This window comes from Alternaria viburni (assembly GCF_023758015.1).
Source record: "Alternaria viburni strain BMP 2772 chromosome Unknown scaffold_33, whole genome shotgun sequence".
Lineage (NCBI taxonomy): Eukaryota > Fungi > Ascomycota > Dothideomycetes > Pleosporales > Pleosporaceae > Alternaria > Alternaria viburni.
This window is the reverse complement of record NW_026055802.1, coordinates 247,718-265,942: the sequence shown is the minus strand read 5'-3', so window position 1 is coordinate 265,942 and position 18,225 is coordinate 247,718. Positions and strand designations below refer to the sequence as shown.

Below are 18,225 nucleotides of genomic sequence, written 5' to 3'. Positions count from 1 at the left end.
TATGGTTCCAAGACTATATACATGATGTGCGCAACAAACAACTAACAGTCATGCGATGTTCTCAGCAGCCTCATCTCACATACTCAATATCTCTGAGATCCAACCCGCCTCTCACAAAGCAATCTTCGTACATGATAAATATACTCATTCATGTTTCATTTCATCAAGATAGCAAATATACACACGAATCTCCCAATCCATCCCAGCCGATCCGATCCGATCCATTCGCCCTGGATTAAAAAAACGCCATGGAAAAAGCCCCCTCATATGAAGAAGCCTACTAGTCATCCCATCATACTTGCATTCCAGCATGCATCCAAACAATGGGGTATTAACCAAAAAGCACCACCACCATTATCTTTCATGCCTCCTCTCCTTCCTCATTACATCAATATCCAGACCGACCCACCAACGAACAAAGCGAATATGAGGATAGTGAGGATCGCCGCGCCCGCTTTATCCCCAGTGGTAATTTCGGATTGGAACTTGGGTAATCGGTCGGCGTCGTTTCCAGAGCCTAACCCGGGGTTGCCTTCAGAAGTACCACCGGTATCGCGTGAGTACGGCGGCGGCACTCTCTGCGCATTCAACACACTGATGACGTTGAGGGCCGTCATCTGCGGTCCCACGCCCTTGATGTTGTCCCAGCCCTGCTTCCACCAACTCATACCGCACTGGTGATTGCCGCCGCCGTGGTCAGACGGACCCTCGCATGTTTGCGCAGCAGCTACCGCGGACTTTTGCAGCTTGGGCATGATTTGCGGCGTGAATTCGGGGGCCATTTGCATGGTGATGCCGAGCCAGCGGGCGAGGTACGCTTTGAAGGATTCCTGGTCCGCGTCGCAGACGATGTTTGCTTCGCAAATTTCGACCATGACGCCGCCTTTGTCTTCGGGGAAGAAGATGGCGACTTTGTTGATGAATTTGGTGAGTTCGTTGCGCCACTTGTCGGCGCCGTTGGTGTAGTTGTACATCTGCGAACATGGTTAGTAATCGAATCTGTGGTGTAGTAACATCCGTCTTACGTATGCTGCTCCTGCAATCATGATACCGTAGTTGTAGGTCCAGGGCGTTTGATCGGCGTCGCTGCATGGAGGGTTCGTGCTGATACTGGTTCCGTCGTAGACTTGACCGTCACCAGGCAGAATAGGACTATTCGCCATCCAGTCGAATGCCTTCTCGGCCCACTTGGCATATGTGTCGTTCTTTGTGTACATGGCCAATCGCGCGCCGAGATGGAAGAGTCCTCCGTTGGATGCGGTGTTTTTATACGTCCACCCATTAAGCCACGGATAGATCTGCCAGCGCATGCCACCGCCGCAAGTGCCATCGGACACCTCCTTCTGGTAGCGGCCGACGAATTGGTTGAAGACGGACTGTGTCATGGCGAGCCAACCGGGCTGGTCTGAGGGAGGATCTTTGAGTTTGTATTCGGCGGCGGCGATCATGGAGAAGGCCCAGAAAACTTGATCATCGTTTCCTTCGTTCTTGGACTGGTTGGAGGGCATCTAAAAGGCTTAGCGACAGACCCTGCGATAGCGCATAGAGATACATACCAGGTCTTGATGCTCACCAAATTGGTGTATCAGTCCCTCGCGGACCATCTCATTGTACTGATCGTCGCCAGTGTAGTGCCAGTAGTCGAGGAGGGTACCGAACATGGCACCCGCCTGCCACCAGTAGTACGGTTCGTAGAGGATACCCGGGTAACCACCGAGTACATGGATGCCCTTATCGTCGATAGTCGCATATTGCGCAACGAGCTGTTTGGCAACCTGGGAGGAGACATCGTTGATAGAGGCTGTAAGATCAAGTCAGTATATGCTATAAGCGCATGGCAGTCATGCGACGGCGACGGGCATCCTACTCTCTGAATTGGGGTCGAGCACGATGGCCTGGGTGAAGGGTCGCACAACATCTGTCGACAGCAGAGAGAGCGCCGCTAGCGCTCGCGCAGGGCTGAACAACCTCATCTCGACATGTGCTTTGCGCCTAAAACAATGCTAACGAATGGCTACCCCGCAAGTGCGTGAGACCAAGTGGGGAGGAAGCGAGATCAGACAAGATCAAGCAAACAAGCAGCGTGGTGAGGTTGACCAGGGAGTAGGAGGCAGGTACCGGAGAAGGTTGTGGCAGCGGAGGAACGGCGACAGAAAAGCGAGTGTGAGTGGTAGTGGTAAACAGGCGTCCAGCGTTTGATGACGGACGTGACAAAGAGAGGCGGGAGCGATCGTCGAGGCAATAGCGGGCAGCGGAATGGCGGCACTGGTAAGGTAACTTTGATGGATTAACACGGGCCTGTGCCCCCATAGGCTACCCTGGCAATCCCATGGTCGTATTCGCCGCCTGCATCTAATCATCATGCAGCTGGCGTTCCCTCTAAGCCGAGGAAAGGCAGGTCAAGTTGTAATTCACAGCGCAAGCGCCGGTGCGAACGGCGCCACACCACCACGAACACCAATAATAGTCAACAGATTCCCGCTCTCACTGTTGGTGCTGTCTGCGTGTATCTTGCGCAACGCAGCAGCAGGGCCCGGTATCCGCGTTGAAACTCTGGCACCTCTGGAACGGATTCCGCATGCCTGCGCCCCACCTGCAGGGAATGTTTGTGGCGCAGGCGCCTGACTTTGCGCTGTTTGGCCTGACTTGACCGTTTGTTTTCCTCGTTCCGCTTCGTTTCGTTTCTCACGTGGGTGAAAACTCCCGATCTCCTGCACTGCATCTGTGGCTCGTGAACACGATCTCCAAACTACGTCAACGTCGGTGTCACACAAGCGTTTTCCAAGCAAGCTTACAGGCGTGCTTGAGGCCGAACCCGCCTGCCCAGCTGTCTTGACGGCTCTCTGCCAAGACCTCTGCCAAGCCACTGTCCCGTGCAATGTGTGGGGATGTCCGGAAATTGCGATCATGGACCCTATTCTTAGTACACAGGAAGTTAGGCCAGGCCCTAAGGCAAGCAAGGCAAGCAAGCAGGCAAGAAAAAAATGGAACACCAAAGATTCTTGGTCAAGGTCGCGAATATCATGCTTTTAAGCAGCAACAGGGAGACGCGCGTATCGCACGCGTTCTCTTACGAAGCCTTTTCTTGCGTTTACATCCTAAACACACCCCAGGTGCTCTCCTTCTCCACGCCCTTGTTCTGCCCACCGCACGCCATCTGCAAGCCCATGCCAAGCACCCTCCGTGTGTGTTCCGGCGGTATGATACCATCGTCCCATAGCCTTGCCGACCCGAAGGTGGCCTCACTCTCGTGCTCGATCCGTGCCTTTAGCGCGGGATCCACTTTCTTGCCCACGGCTTCCATGACGGACGATAGCTGTTCTGCGCCCATGACCGACGTCTTTGCGTTGGGCCAGGTGAACATAAGTCGGGGGGAGTACGCGCGGCCGCTGTAGTTGTGTTAGCAATGTTGCGTCGAGGGGTGGGACTGGAAGGAGACTTACCACATGCCGTAGTTTCCAGCGCCAGCACTAGATCCGACGACGACTGTGAACTTGGGTACGTCAACGCAGCTCACGGCTGTTACGAGCTTTGCGCCGTTCTTTGCAATGCCGCCCTTCTCGGCGTCCTGGCCGACCATGAATCCTGAGATGTTTTGGAGGAAGATGAGGGGGATGTGTCGCTTGCCACAGAGCTGGACAAAGTGTGCGCCCTTGAGCGAGCTCTCACTGAAGAGAATGCCGTTGTTGGCTACGATACCCACGGGTTGACCGTATATCTTTGCGAAACCAGTCACCAGAGTAGAACCGTACAGTGGCTTGAATTCGTCGAAAGAAGACCCGTCGACGATGCGTGCAATGATCTCGTGGATGGGGATTTGACGGCGTAGATTGGTGCCGACGATGCCTGAAAGCTCCTGGGGGTCGTAGAGAGGCTCCTGGAAAGTCGGCTGCGAAGTGACAGTCTGGTTACGGTGCCAGTTCAAGTTGCCGACGCTCCTCCGAGCAAGGACAAGTGCGTGCGCGTCGTCAACTGCGAGATAGTCTGTAACACCAGAGACCTCACTGTGAAGCTTGCCTCCACCCAAGTCTTCCGCTGAGACCACCTCGCCAGTCGCTGCCTTGACGAGCGGTGGCCCGGCAAGGAAAATATGACCCTGGTTTTCGACGATGATGTTCTCGTCGCTCATACTAGGCACATAAGCACCACCCGCGGTACATGGTCCCATGACAACACTGATCTGCGGGATACCCATGCCCGACATGCGCGCTTGGTTGTAGAAGATGCGGCCAAAGTGGTTGACATCTGGGAACACATCTGCTTGGTTGGGCAGGTTCGCACCCCCAGAGTCGACGAGGTAGATGCAGGGTAACCGGTTCTCTTGAGCGATCGTCTGGGCTCGCAGATGCTTCTTCACGGTGACGGGGTAGTATGTGCCTCCCTTGACTGTGGCGTCATTGGCGACAACCATGCATTGCACACCGTTGACTGTACCAATTCCAGTGACGATACCGCCTGCAGGTACATCATCTTCTCCGTACATGTTGTAACCTGCCATCTGACTCAGTTCGAGGAAAGGCGTGCCCGGGTCAACGAGTGCAGATATTCTGTCTCTGACCAACATCTTGCCTCGCTGTATGTGCTTGTCGCGAGCCTTCTGCGGTCCACCTCGCGCAATCTTTGTGTGCAGATTAACCAGGTTCTCGGTCGCCTCGTCCATTTGGCGCTTGTTCTCTTTGAAGTCCGCATTGCTCGTGTCGACGTTCGTGGGGATCACAGAGACGGCTTCGGCATGGTGTGAATGCGTAAAGGTAGCAGTATTGCGAACTGTTTGGGAGGTGATCCGCGATTGGGTGTGCGATGGTAGCGTAGGACGCGAAGTGGACGAGAGGAGGCAGCGTTGTGTTTGCGATCGAACGACTACTGAGGGTCGTACAGAATGCTTAAGCAAGGTCAAAGCCTCTCTTGAAGGCGCTCTTGGAACCATTCTGGCTATAGAAATGTGCGCTTTAGAGGCCACAGCACTTCAGCCAGCCCTCTTTGTGTATGCGGGGGCAAGTTGCTTTGCGCGTAGTCACGACGCGAGACTGAGGGTGTAGTGGTATGCGAAACGTATTGGTGAGTCACAGCTCGATTATGCGGCCTAAAAGAAAGCAGACAAAAGAGAGGCAAGAAGTACGCGGGCTTCCGCTTCGAAAGAAATTGACCTCGTTGTTTGCCGAAGCGCAGTTGAAGCTGGGGTTCGGATGACATCTCAAGACCGCTGTTAGCCGTACCGCGGCTCTGCGGGGAAACCGCGCTAGTTACGTTTCAAGCAGGTACCAAAACACCTTGACCATGCATCGTGATGCGCAAAACAATATCACACTGTATTCCTGGAGCTAGAACACAGACTGTTGTAGATTGTTGTTTACAGCTTCTCACTCTCAACCGGCACCTCAACCACCTGATCCAAGCCCTCATACTTTGGAACATCAAGATTATACTTATCCGCCATCTCCGGGCTCAAGAACCTACCACCAAGGAAATGCCTCCCAGTGAACTTCTTAACCAGCGGCTTAGGCGCAGTCAAGCTAATGAGAGCCGGTGGCATGAAACCCTTGCCAGGTCCAGAATCCTGAGGCCCGTTCTCGATATCCCACGATGATGGCGCATCGACAGCGAGAACAGGGACGGAAGTAGATGCTAGAGCCTCGATGACTTTGGGGAATGGCTCGCGTACTTCGCCAGAGAAACTGAAGCCGAAGATTGCGTCGACGATGTGGTCGGTTTGCTTGAGTGCGGATGTGAAGTCTTCTGTGAATGGCACTTTGAGGTCTTCGAGTTGCTTCTTGAGGCGCTATGAAGTGTAAGTTTGTGTGAATTGGTAGTTGAATTGTAGCATACTTGATACAAGTCGTTTTTGCTTTGCTTTGGGTAGTAGATTGTAGGTTGGTAGCCGTAGTGGAAGAGATGACGGGCTGCGACTAATCCATCGCCGCCGTTGTTGCCGGGACCACATGCTACGAGGATGCGCTTGCCTTTGCTGAGGGGTTGTAATTTGAAGACTGAATCGTCAGCTTCACGGAGTGCATTCGGTCGAGCAACAACGTGCCTGCTTGGGAAACAGAGAGACCAGCGAGCTCCATCAACTGATCGATGGAGAACGCGCCCGATGACATGAGCTCTTGGTCGAGCGCAGCTGCGCTTTTGGCAGAGAGAGTCTGCGAAGTGAGATTAGTAGTCAACATCAAGTCAAGAGTCTTGGAACTCGACTTACTCGAAGAGCCATCGTAGAATGTTCAGTTCACAGATGGTGTATGTAATGTTGAAGGCAAAATGGTTGTCACACGATGTATTCGTGAACAACATGGTGTTGCCATTACATCACCGCTCAAGGATGATGAGGTGAGGGCAACAGCAGTTGCACAACATCACTACACAATCAACCTGGATCTCTACCTACTTAGAAGACAGAATAGGTCAGCAAACACTTCTGCTCACAGAATAATTTGTTTATTCCTCGTTCTCCAAGTCATAGTACACTACAACTCGCACGTGCCCACGCATCTCGGCAGATCCTCGGAGCAAAAAGATATACCCAAACCACCACCAACCAACCGCCCGCTCCACTCGCGCAGTCGTCGCAACAGCAACATCCCCATAACACAACACCCACACAATGGTCTTAAGAATCCGACTCGCCCGCTTCGGCAAGAAGCACTCCCCCTTCTACAACATCGTCGTCGCACACGCCCGGTACGTCTCCCAATCCCAATCCCAGAAAACGATCCCATCTCGGGAGTCCGCAAATACTGCAACCAGCACATGCCTACATGCCTACTCCGCCGCCCCTTCTCAAAGACCACTCCGATCCAATTCATCCAACCCCCAATCCCACCCGCTAACACACCCACCAACAGCACAGCGCGCAACTCCCGCCCCCTCGAAGTCCTCGGTACCTACGACCCAAAGCCCCAACCACCACGACCCGGCGACACCCACGGCCGGCCGTGGAAAGACATCAAACTGGACCTGTCGCGTGCGCGGTACTGGGTTGGTGTCGGCGCCCAGCCCTCAGATACAGCGTGGCGGTTGCTGTCCATGGTGGGGATTCTGGAGCCGCAGTATAGGGTGGGTAAGATTGCGGGGATGGTGGTGAAGAGTGGGAGTGCGAGTAAGAGTTTGATTCAAGAGGGAGGGGCGCCGCGGGCTGTGGTGGAGAATTTGGAGGGGGGGACGGCGGAGACGGCTTCTGCTACTTAGGTGGTTGAGTGTGGATGCGAGGTCTCGGGCAACGTGCGTAGGGCGAAGGGCGGGGAATATCGAGCTTCAGACGGTTGGACACATCAGCGTTCGAACACAACGTTCCGAGAGCAATTGGCTGGGTTGCGGTATGAGGCTTTAACCCAGACGATTTTCAAGATGATCTAAGAAGGAATGAAAGATGCGCAACACATCGATCTGGAATTGGCTCTGAACAAGGAGCGTATGCACAAGAAGCTCAGCGCACGAAGACATAGCGTGGAAGAAACTGTTATGAGGGAAGGTAATTCTAGCCTTCTACCACAGACCACGGGAGGCTACGTCCGAAATGTACAACTTGTAACAATACAACAAACATCAACACGCGGACTTCAACTCTCGATCAACGCAATGACAGGCCGTGAGGAGAACACGTCTTGGAAAAGAGCGGTACGATTACTATTTCGCTCAAAACTACCACAAGGCTACACATATACCTGTACAACCCTCCAGAATACAACAAAGCCATCGACACCATAATCGACTTAACTCCAACACCCAGGGTCATCCCATCCATCCATCCATCCAGTCTAATAGATAAGCCCCCAAGCAAATAACTCCCGCTAAATGCAACACCATCTCCCCAAATCCAACAAGATCGAAACACTCTTCAATGCGCCGCAACCAAAAAGGTATTCGTAATGAGACAAACGACCATAACAACAACACCGTAAATGCTCAAAGCAAGCGCCAAATTACGCAACAAGCCCCTCCTGAAATCACGATTAAGATGTCCCTCGCTCGTAACATACCCTTCCGCCTCTCCGCTCTGATACTCATCTTCGTCGTCTTCATCCTTAACAAGACGTTGGTGGTGCGAAGATTCCGGATCAGAGATCTTGTAATAAAACAAACCGGGCAGAATGAAAGAAATCGTCGTGGAACCCGTGCTACCAACATAAGCCAGTACTTTCTCCAGACTAGAAACGGTCATGGCGGTGATGAAGGAGAGGATGATGAGGACGGTGGAGATGACTGCGAATTTGAGGTCGCTCATCTCGCTGCTCTTGGGCGCGCCGGGCTTGGGTGTGTTGTTCATGAGCGTGTTTCGTGAGGGGCTGCTTTCGCTTTGTTTGCGGCCGCCGGGGCGCCACTTTAGACATGCGTCGATGCTGGCGCGGCAGGGGTGGATTTGGAGGGGGTAGGAGAACATGACGAGGATGACGATGGCGAGGCGGCCAATGGTGCTGGCGGCGGCGGTGGGGTACATGGATACGATGTTGCCGTGGATGTTGTCGCCGTAGGATAGGTAGCCTGTGATGCCGGTGAGGATGTACAGGCCGCATGCGCCTCCGATGGAGGCGAAGATGACGGTGGTGGTCTGGAAGTGCGAGTTGTCGGCTATTTCGTTCAGGATCGAGAACATGTTCTGGTGGCATGTGTAGGCGAAGACGATGACGGGGAAGGCAGCGAGCGCGGAGACGGGGCCCGCCCATTCGAAGACACGGACGTTGCCGCGGTCGGCTATCGTGTCGCCTTTGAGGAAGTGGGCTACGACGAGTATGACGAGGTAGGCGATGGAGAAGAGGGCGATTACACTGGTGTACTTGAGCGAGTCTAGACGGCGCAGGAAGGACAGCGGAATGACGATGAGCCTGGATGGGTTAGTACACACCACTCCGAACTTCATAACCAGCACCTACATGAATGCCGTGATCCAGAACTGCCTGTCAACCAGAAAGGTAATGTCTCCAGCGCCCGGCGCAAATCCTCGAACCACACCCGGCATCAGATCTCCGATGATAATAAGATAGCTGACGGCGACGCCGAAGCACTTGACTGCGATAGCGGCGTCGAAGATGATGGACAGATTCGGGTATGTCATCTGAGACAGTGTCGCAAAGGATACATGCCCGCGGTCAATGTAGCGGGCGCATCGCGTCTGGAGGTAGAGGCCAAAGCCTGCGGTTGTGCCAGCCCATGCGATAACGAAGATGCCGAGGAAGATGCCCATTTTGGAGAGCGCGGAGGGCATGGCGAGGAGGCCGGCACCGAGAACTGTACATGGTCAGCATGGTGTCGTGTGGGGTGGCTGGCATGGGCGTACTGGTGTTGGCCAGGTTGATGACACTGGATATCCATGTCGCCTGGCCCTTGAATCCTACGTCTTGCTTTCCTCTGCCTCTCCTACTTGGGTCAGCTTTCGTCCGATAAGAGATATACGAGCGTATCGTACCGTCGCCCTCTCAGCGACCCGGTGCTCGAAGTCATGGGGTCTGCGTCTGCTGGCTCGGGGCCGATGGCGGAGTAGGAAGCCATGCTCTGGGGTGCGAAATGCGCGGTTCGTGTTATTGCGCGTTCATCCGTTGCGGGTTGGCGGTGGTGCTATCTATATCGCGATGACGAGCACAGGCAAGCGAATGTGATGACAGAGCTATGGGAGCTCGAGCTGGCAGTGAAAAGCGAGGGTGGGAGTGCTCCGCTGACGTCTGGTCTCGAGGCCCCATAACCCGGGGGCTTATCAGCGGCCGCTAAAATTAACATCCGCTCCGCTCGAGGTACGCGCCCGCGTTTACACGTCTGGGCGCACATAAACATCGAATCCAGCACCACCATGGACGAATACGAGGAGGCGGTTCTGTTCACATTCTCACTGCTGGAATCGCGGTTGGATCGCCTCGAGTATATCCTGGGCGGCCCGCAGGACAACACCAAGGACAAGCAAAAGACCATCCCGGATCGCATACACAGGATTGAACAGTCACTGCAACAGCTCGCGGGCAAGACTGCGCTACTCGACGAGGCCAACAACTTACGTACGCAGCCCTTATCTCCTCTACTATTCGAGGCTAACGTCACCAGTGAGCAAGCACAAAGATGTCCTCAAGACACAACACGACGACAACGATGACGGTCCTCCCCTCGACAACGCCCAGAAAGCTGTCTTGGTGACCGAACGCGCAACAAGCTTCGCGACAACTGCGTCACAGCTCCAAGCTCTCGAAGACCAGCAGATACCCACCACCGATGGCTTCGCCAAGCTAGCCGTGTTGCGACCGCGAATTGCTGAAGCAGAAGAACGCCAACTACAACAAGCACTCAAGATTTCCGAGCTGCGGAAAAGGAACGGCTTGCTGAATCAGCGGTATCAGCAGGTCATGCTCCTCGGCGCAGGAAGATGCTGGGTCGACCACGATGAGAGGCTCAGGAAGGCCCTGAGAGCGCTTGTGCGGGAGGAATATAGGAGAAGGCCTGCCGAGGAGGAAAAAGGCGTGGCACGCGAAGAAGAAGAGGGCGAGGAGAGTGAATCTGAGGAGGACGAGCTGTGAGAACTGTCAGCATCACGCAACAGTTCACCGAACCAAGAATGCCACGCTCGGTGCCATCAGTCTCCGCGCAGAAGCACCAATCGCCTGCTGAGACACCGTACGTCCATTACTATTTTCTCAACCACGTTGTGTTGACGGTACGTGGACTTTATGCGTTGCGCAAATACCGACGTCAGACGGTTTCAAGGCGTGGCTGACAGATGCCAGGTGCTTCACGTGTACCTTGGGCGCGCTCGTCACAGCCACAGCCGGTACCCGCGACCATCATTCTAGTTTTGCGCATTTGATAGAGGCTCAGCAGTCTGGGCGGGGCATGTGGACCAGATCAGCAGCGAGCATGTGGAGCGGTGTCACCATCGTTGCAGCGATCCAGAGTCGCGCATGTTACAAAAGCGACGCGTTGCCTCGGATCAAGCAAGCATCCGAAAGTGACATATTGCAAAACAAACTTCCCGATCATGACGACGGCCATGGGGAAATTGATGCGTGGTACAGTAACGTACGTCAATTGACCTTTGCACCCTGACCGGAAACACTTTGCCATGTCACAGGTAGCAGTCGCAGATAGTTCAAACACGAAAAGAGTTTGTAAGCGCCAGCTTTTTCTTGCTGAATGATGTAAAGTGAGGTCAAGTGAGGGTCTCAGCAACTTTGTAGGGCTGCGGAGGGTTCGGTGCCGTAGCACGGCGTTTCATGACCGTCTCGTGTCAGCTTGGTGACCTGGCCCAGGGCCCCGAAGCGTAATGGCGCCGACAATGGTCCGGACGTCAATTTCCTGGCTCGCCTGGGAACTACTGCGCCTAGACACACGTCTCAGCCGCAAATGGACGCGGCGCACGTGTCGGCTACCATGGGTAATCAAGACAGGCCATGGGGAAACGTGGATGGCATGCCTTGAGGGCGACGCAGGGTGCACATGAGATTAGCCAGACTTGTGCAGTGGAATTGCAGCTGTCAGACCAGTTGTGTATGACAGCAGCGGTGTAGATTGTCGATTTAATCAAAGTACCACATTTCGGACGGGGATGTCCTGTGTGTGGGAGGGTTCTCGGGGTGTTCTTGAGTGACGAGTCGAGGATGCATGATGAGGCGTCGCCATGTATTGGGATCCCTTTGAGCGACGGACCTAGGTAGTACTAGCTGCGCCACGTCTTGGCTTGGCGTATTGAGAGTGAACAAAGTCGTGAGGGTGAATGGCCGTGAACAGCTTGACGTTGTCGAATACTCCGTCGAACACTCTGTCGAGCAACAGGTGGATGGAATAAACAGTCTATTGACATTGTCTGTGTACGGCGGCTCGACGGCCACCAAAGGCACTAATGCACTAAACGCGCGTGCAGCTGTCCAGGCCTTTGGCTGACGGGCGCGGTGCCATTTTAATCTCTGCACAAGTGGGACCCGCAGCGCTGCAATCCCCGAACAACCCTTAGCCATTCCAGCCGGCGCGGCCAATCGAGAACTACTGGGAACCCAAGGTGAAACCGTCGCATCTCTCGCTCTGCTCCCGCCCTCGCCCGTAACCCTCCCTCGACACCCACCGCCTGCTGCCATAATCCACCTTCACGCAGCCGCCAGAGTCGCAGAAGCCTTGCGCGCCCACCAACACTGCTGGTCACTGGACGCCCGCCTCCCGCTGCTTGCGCCCTGTGCACCGTTCGCTGCCCTGCACAACTCCACCAACGCGCCGATATACTGGCCCAACGCCCACAACACTCTTTGACTCTCGACATTCACCCATAATACCGCATCTGGCACCCACGCTCTTTCCCGCTCTTCCTGCTCTTCCTGCGCCCGCGACAGCATAGCTTAATCGCCCCTTTCCCCGCCGCTTCCACCAACACATGCCCGCTTACGGCTCGCTGGGCGGCTCTCCTTCACTACGCAAAATGGAAAACGGAGGCTACGGCCAGAGGTCCCAGGGCTTCAGCATGAGCCGCATCATCGGGGATCCCTTTGCGCTCGCCACGATATCGATTGGCATTGTGAGTAGCCCGGAGTACGCGGCAGTCGCGGGATCTGGTCGCTAACGTGGTATACAGCTCGCCTGGGTCATCGCCTTTGTCAGCTCCATAATATCAGCCATCCACGGCGGCTTCCCCAACTTCGCCTGGTGGACGCTCGTCTTCATGTTCTTCTGCATTGCGGGCGTCACCGTCACAGTCGCCTCGGATGCGGAGAGGACGTACCATGTCGCAGTGAGTAGCCGCCACGGCATACCACGCGAACGCACTTGCTAATTCCAGCAGATCGTGGGCTTCCTTGCCGCCGGCCTGGTCTTCACCACATCATCCGTCAACTCGCTCGTCTACTCACCCGTCGCTCCCTTTGAAGCCGCGGCTGCCGGCTACATCCTCCTCTCCATGATCGCCGTAAGTCATGCCAGCACACCCACCCACCAGTCCCAACTAACATGCCCAGATCGTCTGGATCTTCTACTACGGCTCGCAACCACAAGCCAGCCACCGCGCCTTCGTGGACTCCTACGCCCTGCACAAGGAGCACCCCGGCTCGCGCTCCTCCCGCCCCATCTCCAACGGTTACACCAACCGGCCCGAAACCCAAACCGCCAACATCCCGCCGCAAATGTACACATCCGCCCAACTAAACGGTTTCGAAACCTCGTCCCCCGTCTCCGGCTACCCCGGCGGCCCCGTCGGCGCAAACGGCCGCAACAGCTCAGCCCCCCAGTTCGGCGGCATGAACAACAACGTGTCGACCCCCACAAACGACGACGCAAACAACCAGCAAGAAGCTTCCATCGAGTACCCGTACCGCGCCAAGGCTATTTACAGCTACGAAGCCAACCCGGACGATGCGAATGAGATTAGCTTCCAAAAACACGACATCCTCGAAGTCTCGGACGTCAGCGGACGGTGGTGGCAGGCTAAGAAACCAAATGGCGAGACGGGTATCGCGCCCAGCAACTATCTCATCTTGTTATAAGAGAAGAGAGGGCATAGAAGAGACTGGTTCTCTTTCACCAAACCCTTCTTTACGACCCTGCCACGAATGTTTCCTTGCCTTGTCAACTTTCTACTCTACACTTCCATGTGCACAGCTATCGACAGCCAACGCGGAACTGGAAAGGAGAGAATTTATGTGGGTGTTTTCTAGGGCTGATTGGATATTTGACACCGTGCAACACAGAAAGTTGCGCACACGGGTGTTATAACTGTGGCTACCATACCTTTCTGCACGATACCCAAAGTTTCCCGTTTTTTGTCTTTTGGCTTTCTTTCGCTTCTACTTCAAATCAGAGTAATTCTAAATCTTTTGTTCGGCTTTACTCTCGTTTGCAACCTATGTTCACAAATTTACCCTTCTTTCCTAGCTTTCTTGTCATGTATTCTATGTACCCAGCCTGTGTTTTGACTTTTCCAGCTTCAAGCGCTCAAGCGGAGCGATGGGTGTTTTTCGGCATGTGGATGGTGTGTTTTGGGGGTTGTATCTCATGAAATTGAGAGCGGTGGAGGTCAGCGCGAATTAAAGGACAGGCCAACATTTTGATAGTTGGCGGCTGTATGGAGGAGAAGAATGTATAGAAGCAACAAGAGAGGGAGAAGTAAAGAATGCAAACTCGACTGAATCCATCAAAATGAGTCGTGGTTTAGTTTCTGCGTGAAGATCATGCTGTGACCTCTCCGCGAGTAAAAACGTTTATAGTAAGAGAATGAAGATTGGGTATCTAAACGCCTGTCTAAGGAGGTGCAACCAACGCCTTGTTATATCCAAGTCTCGAAACGCCATATCCGTGCATAAATGTCATCCACGGTCAAGAAGAACCAAGACCCTCTAGCAATAACTCCGTCTCTCGGGATCGGCCACATAAACCTCTAAATAATATACCGCCTCCATCCATTAGGGACGAGACACTTCTTCCCACTGTCATCACGGCCCGTGCGGAACCGCTCCCATCGCGCATCGTATCCAGCACCGATGACAAGAATGGTCTCATCATCGAGCCATCCGATGAGCCCCTTGGTCGGCCGTCCACCCGGCACACCCGGAATACCTGCACTCAGAGTAGCGGACCTACCGTGTGGACCCCAAGTGGTAGGCTCGTCGCCCATCTCGAACTTGGCCGTGGCGGTTGGATATATATCTGAGAACGCGCGGGGCAGACCAGGGATCTTGGACAAGATACCATATTTGTGCTGCGACGGATCGGACTGTGAAGAGGCATTTGTCGCGGTTACGAGGTCGTAAATGTGGAGGCTGGATTTATCGGATGTCACGGCGAGGGTGGAGCCGTCGGGGGAGAAGGCGAGGGAGAAGACGGCGGCGGGGTCGACGCCTCGGCGGAGCTCTGCCAGCTTTGTGCAGGAGGGGAAGGACCATAGTCGGATGATAGTGCCTTTCTCGCTGGCTGTTGCGATGAGGTCGCTGTTCCTGCTTATGCCGATTGCGCGCAACGGGCTTTCGTGAGCGGGTATGATACTCACGTTGCCTGTGTTCAGATCGTAAATCTTGACCTGGCCCGCCGCCCTTCCGGGAAATGCAACGATGCTCGTGCCCAGCTCACACAGCCCAAACGGGTTGTTGACTGTCTCGTATTCCGCCGACTTGACCGGCGGCACCTTCATCTTGTATATGCATATCGAGTTGAGCAGCGCGACAATCATGTGTGACTGCGAGAGGCGCACGCGCTGGACGGGCGTCTTGAACTCGGTCGATGTGGTGAAGCGCTCGGTTTTGTCGTTCCAGATTTGGACCTCGTAGATGATGTCAGTGTCGGTGACGCTCCAGTCGGGGTCCTCAGGAGGTACCTTGTTCTGGGGGTACTTGGGCTGCTTCCCTCCTCCGACCAGGGCGATGTAACTCTTGTTGCCGAGCATCTCTGCGCAGCCGATGCCGCCGCCGACTTCTGTGGGGGTGTTAGTGGGATGTGATCGGTTTGTAGGATAGGGAGCTACCTCTGGAAATCTTCTCTTCGCATGTTGAAGACGAGAATACTGGAGGTGTTAGCAGGGGCCTTCAAGGTGTATGCGCGCGTCATACCGCGAAACCCGTTCTCCAAGGCTACTGAGAAGTGCGAGCAGTCGGCGTTGAAGGATGCCGAGAGCACAAAGGGTCCGGCGTCCGAGTCTAGAATGGGCCGGGTGTTCATGCTGGGCGCAGCGAATAGAGCGGATGTTTGTACGGGAGGTCGTTTCAACTGCTCAAGTGGGGCGTCTTGAGTGCAGTGCGGAGGTGGGTGGAGCGCTGTGCTGAGATGCTACAAGCGTAAAGTGGCCAGCAAACGACGCCGAAAGCGTTATCGCGGTGTATGAGAGTATGCTAGGCCCATTTTACCAGCAGCGACTGAGGCAAGGCGAGAGTGAATAGCGGCGAGAGGGTTGGTTGATAGCGATATCGAGGGTCCACAGCTCCTCCAAGAGCTCGGTCACGCCCTCGGGATCCACCTGAGCTCTCCCGGCGCTAGCCGCTTAGAGCAAGCGCGCCTTGAGGACCTGATGGATGAGCAACGATGCTTTTGGGCACCATCAGTCCCATTGATATAACCGGAGAATTACTACCATCTCCCGCGCAGAGCCGCACGTGAGTGATGGGATTTTCCAACTTACCAGTTCAAGTTCTCATGTCGAGCGTCGAGAGACCCTGATAATGTACCCCGCTGAGTACTGCTATCATGCAGAACAGCGCGCAGTCATTATAAAAGCAGCAACGCGTTCCGCTTGCCAACTAGGCATACTTGCCATACAATTCGTGATCAATATCAATTGCAATCACTCGTGTTGTACATCTTGCCGAAATCAGACGCGCCAGGTGGTCGCGCCAAGAAGGAGACTGCGACCGGGGTGTTTCCCGCTAGCGAGCCCCTTTGCATCGCGCAGGGAGTAGCTGCCAACGTCCCCAAATTTCCACGACGACACCGCTCCAACACCACACCTCAGACATACGCCCCCGTCTCACCCCCAAGCAGTCTCGCCTCATCGCTAGATTGTCTCCATTGCGTGTGCACGCCGCCCATCCACCACACCCATCACATTCACCGCCCCCGAGTTCATCATGTCTTCGGTACGACGCTCCCCAACACCACGTCTCCCTCAGGCCACGATGCCGCCCTACCCACCACCACACCACCTGCCATTGACCACACCCGCTAACAATGTCTCAGGCGCTTAACAAGACGCGCAGAAAGAAGAATGTCAAGAAGGGTATCCAGTTCTGTCTGATGGTCTGTGGTGCCTCTGGTACCGGCCGGACGACCTTTGTCAACACCCTCTGCGGCAAGCAGGTGCTCGGACACAAGGAGGTCGACGACCCAACAACGGCACACGTCGAGGAGGGCGTCAAGATCAAGCCCATCACAGTCGGTACGTCGCCCCGATGAGGACCAATGGCTATCATCATCGCGTGCGGCTGCTAACAAACATTAGAACTCGACGAGGAGGGCACCCGCATCTCGCTCACCATTGTTGACACACCCGGATTCGGAGACCAGATCGACAACGAGGCCAGGTAGGCATCTTCCAGGACTCACCACAACCCACGCTTACCCTCCGCAGCTTCTCAGAGATCGTCGGCTACCTCGAGCGACAGTACGACGGCATTCTCGCAGAGGAATCGCGTATTAAGCGTAACCCCCGATTCCGCGACGACCGTGTACATGTCCTGCTTTACTTCATCACACCCACCGGTCACGGGTACGTATGCCGAGCCCCTCTGCCAGCTCCAGCTAACACACCACAGTCTCCGTGAACTCGACATTGAGCTTATGAAGCGCCTCTCACCCCGCTGCAACGTCATCCCCGTCATCGGCAAGGCTGACTCCCTCACACCCGCCGAGCTCGCCGAGTCGAAGAAGCTGGTCATGGAGGACATTGAGCACTACCGCATCCCCGTGTACAACTTCCCCTACGACATCGAGGAGGACGACGAGGACACCGTCGAGGAGAACGCCGAGCTCCGTGGCCTGATGCCCTTCGCCATCGTTGGATCCGAGGACATTGTTGAGATCAACGGCCGACGGGTACGGGCACGCCAATACCCCTGGGGTATCGTCGAGGTCGACAACCCCCGCCACTCCGACTTCCTGGCTGTGCGAAGCGCCCTCCTCCACAGCCATCTTGCCGATCTCAAGGAGATTACGCATGACTTCCTATACGAGAACTACCGTACCGAGAAGCTTAGTAAGAGTGTCGAAGGTGGTGCTGCTGCGTAAGTTTTGTCCCCGCTCTACTACAATATAAGTACTAACATCCCACAGTGACTCGTCGATGAACCCCGAGGATCTTGCCAGCCAGTCAGTGCGCTTGAAGGAAGAGCAACTGCGACGCGAAGAGGAGAAGCTGCGCGAGATCGAAGTCAAGGTCCAGCGCGAGATCAACGAGAAGCGGCAGGAGCTCCTGGCCCGCGAGAGCCAGCTGAAGGAGATCGAGGCCCGCATGAACAGGGAACAGAGCGGCCAACTGCAAGACCACGACGCAGACGAGGCTTAGATGACGCCAACACACCTCGCTTTCAGGATCCGGCTGTTGCATCTCCTGCGGTCTTGGTCAAGCACGGGTAGCGCGCTTGCCACGGGAAACCATCGAGTCGTCAAAAGGTGTATTGATCATCAACAGCTGCGGGCGTTTGTAATAGGTGGCTTGTGCAATGCCGACACGGAAGGGACATGGTCGGATGCCGGGCTTCATTTCTTCTTATTTGGGGGCCTTTCCATCTTTTAGCCGACAGTGATAGCTCCCTTGGATCACGTCTGTGGTTACACTGTCCTCGACATGACACT

The 18,225-nt window shown here is 55.0% G+C and overlaps 8 protein-coding genes across 8 annotated transcripts; 4 read left to right on the top strand and 4 right to left on the bottom strand.

The window, feature by feature from the left end:
- Nucleotides 1-383: 383 nt before the first annotated feature.
- On the bottom strand, nt 384-4,927 carry J4E79_010821 (uncharacterized protein; the record flags this gene model as incomplete). Its single annotated transcript, XM_049359654.1, has 5 exons — nt 384-974; nt 1,026-1,508; nt 1,557-1,801; nt 3,109-3,389; nt 3,444-4,927. The coding sequence occupies 5 exons, from the start codon at nt 4,925-4,927 to the stop codon at nt 384-386; spliced, it is 3,084 nt and encodes a 1,027-aa protein (XP_049205956.1).
- Nucleotides 4,928-5,350: 423 nt separating this feature from the next.
- Nucleotides 5,351-6,211, bottom strand: J4E79_010820 (uncharacterized protein; the record flags this gene model as incomplete). Its single annotated transcript, XM_049359653.1, has 4 exons — nt 5,351-5,779; nt 5,827-5,987; nt 6,035-6,143; nt 6,200-6,211. 4 exons carry the CDS (start codon nt 6,209-6,211, stop codon nt 5,351-5,353), a joined length of 711 nt encoding a protein of 236 aa, XP_049205955.1.
- Nucleotides 6,212-6,601: 390 nt separating this feature from the next.
- CYT21 (Ribosomal protein S16, mitochondrial) lies at nt 6,602-7,185 on the top strand (the record flags this gene model as incomplete). The annotated part of the gene is made up of 2 exons (XM_049359652.1): nt 6,602-6,678; nt 6,843-7,185. 2 exons carry the CDS (start codon nt 6,602-6,604, stop codon nt 7,183-7,185), a joined length of 420 nt encoding a protein of 139 aa, XP_049205954.1.
- A 649-nt stretch (nt 7,186-7,834) lies between these two features.
- On the bottom strand, nt 7,835-9,483 carry J4E79_010818 (uncharacterized protein; the record flags this gene model as incomplete). Its single annotated transcript, XM_049359651.1, has 4 exons — nt 7,835-8,819; nt 8,868-9,222; nt 9,272-9,351; nt 9,401-9,483. 4 exons carry the CDS (start codon nt 9,481-9,483, stop codon nt 7,835-7,837), a joined length of 1,503 nt encoding a protein of 500 aa, XP_049205953.1.
- A 295-nt stretch (nt 9,484-9,778) lies between these two features.
- J4E79_010817 (uncharacterized protein) lies at nt 9,779-10,493 on the top strand (the record flags this gene model as incomplete). Its single annotated transcript, XM_049359650.1, has 2 exons — nt 9,779-9,980; nt 10,027-10,493. 2 exons carry the CDS (start codon nt 9,779-9,781, stop codon nt 10,491-10,493), a joined length of 669 nt encoding a protein of 222 aa, XP_049205952.1.
- Nucleotides 10,494-12,334: 1,841 nt separating this feature from the next.
- On the top strand, nt 12,335-13,436 carry SHO1 (Transmembrane osmosensor; the record flags this gene model as incomplete). The annotated part of the gene is made up of 4 exons (XM_049359649.1): nt 12,335-12,475; nt 12,533-12,688; nt 12,740-12,862; nt 12,912-13,436. 4 exons carry the CDS (start codon nt 12,335-12,337, stop codon nt 13,434-13,436), a joined length of 945 nt encoding a protein of 314 aa, XP_049205951.1.
- An 890-nt stretch (nt 13,437-14,326) lies between these two features.
- J4E79_010815 (uncharacterized protein) lies at nt 14,327-15,600 on the bottom strand (the record flags this gene model as incomplete). Its single annotated transcript, XM_049359648.1, has 3 exons — nt 14,327-15,357; nt 15,407-15,445; nt 15,492-15,600. 3 exons carry the CDS (start codon nt 15,598-15,600, stop codon nt 14,327-14,329), a joined length of 1,179 nt encoding a protein of 392 aa, XP_049205950.1.
- A 1,002-nt stretch (nt 15,601-16,602) lies between these two features.
- J4E79_010814 (uncharacterized protein) lies at nt 16,603-17,935 on the top strand (the record flags this gene model as incomplete). The annotated part of the gene is made up of 5 exons (XM_049359647.1): nt 16,603-16,810; nt 16,874-16,955; nt 17,003-17,140; nt 17,187-17,654; nt 17,704-17,935. 5 exons carry the CDS (start codon nt 16,603-16,605, stop codon nt 17,933-17,935), a joined length of 1,128 nt encoding a protein of 375 aa, XP_049205949.1.
- Between the last annotated feature and the right edge of the window lie 290 nt (nt 17,936-18,225).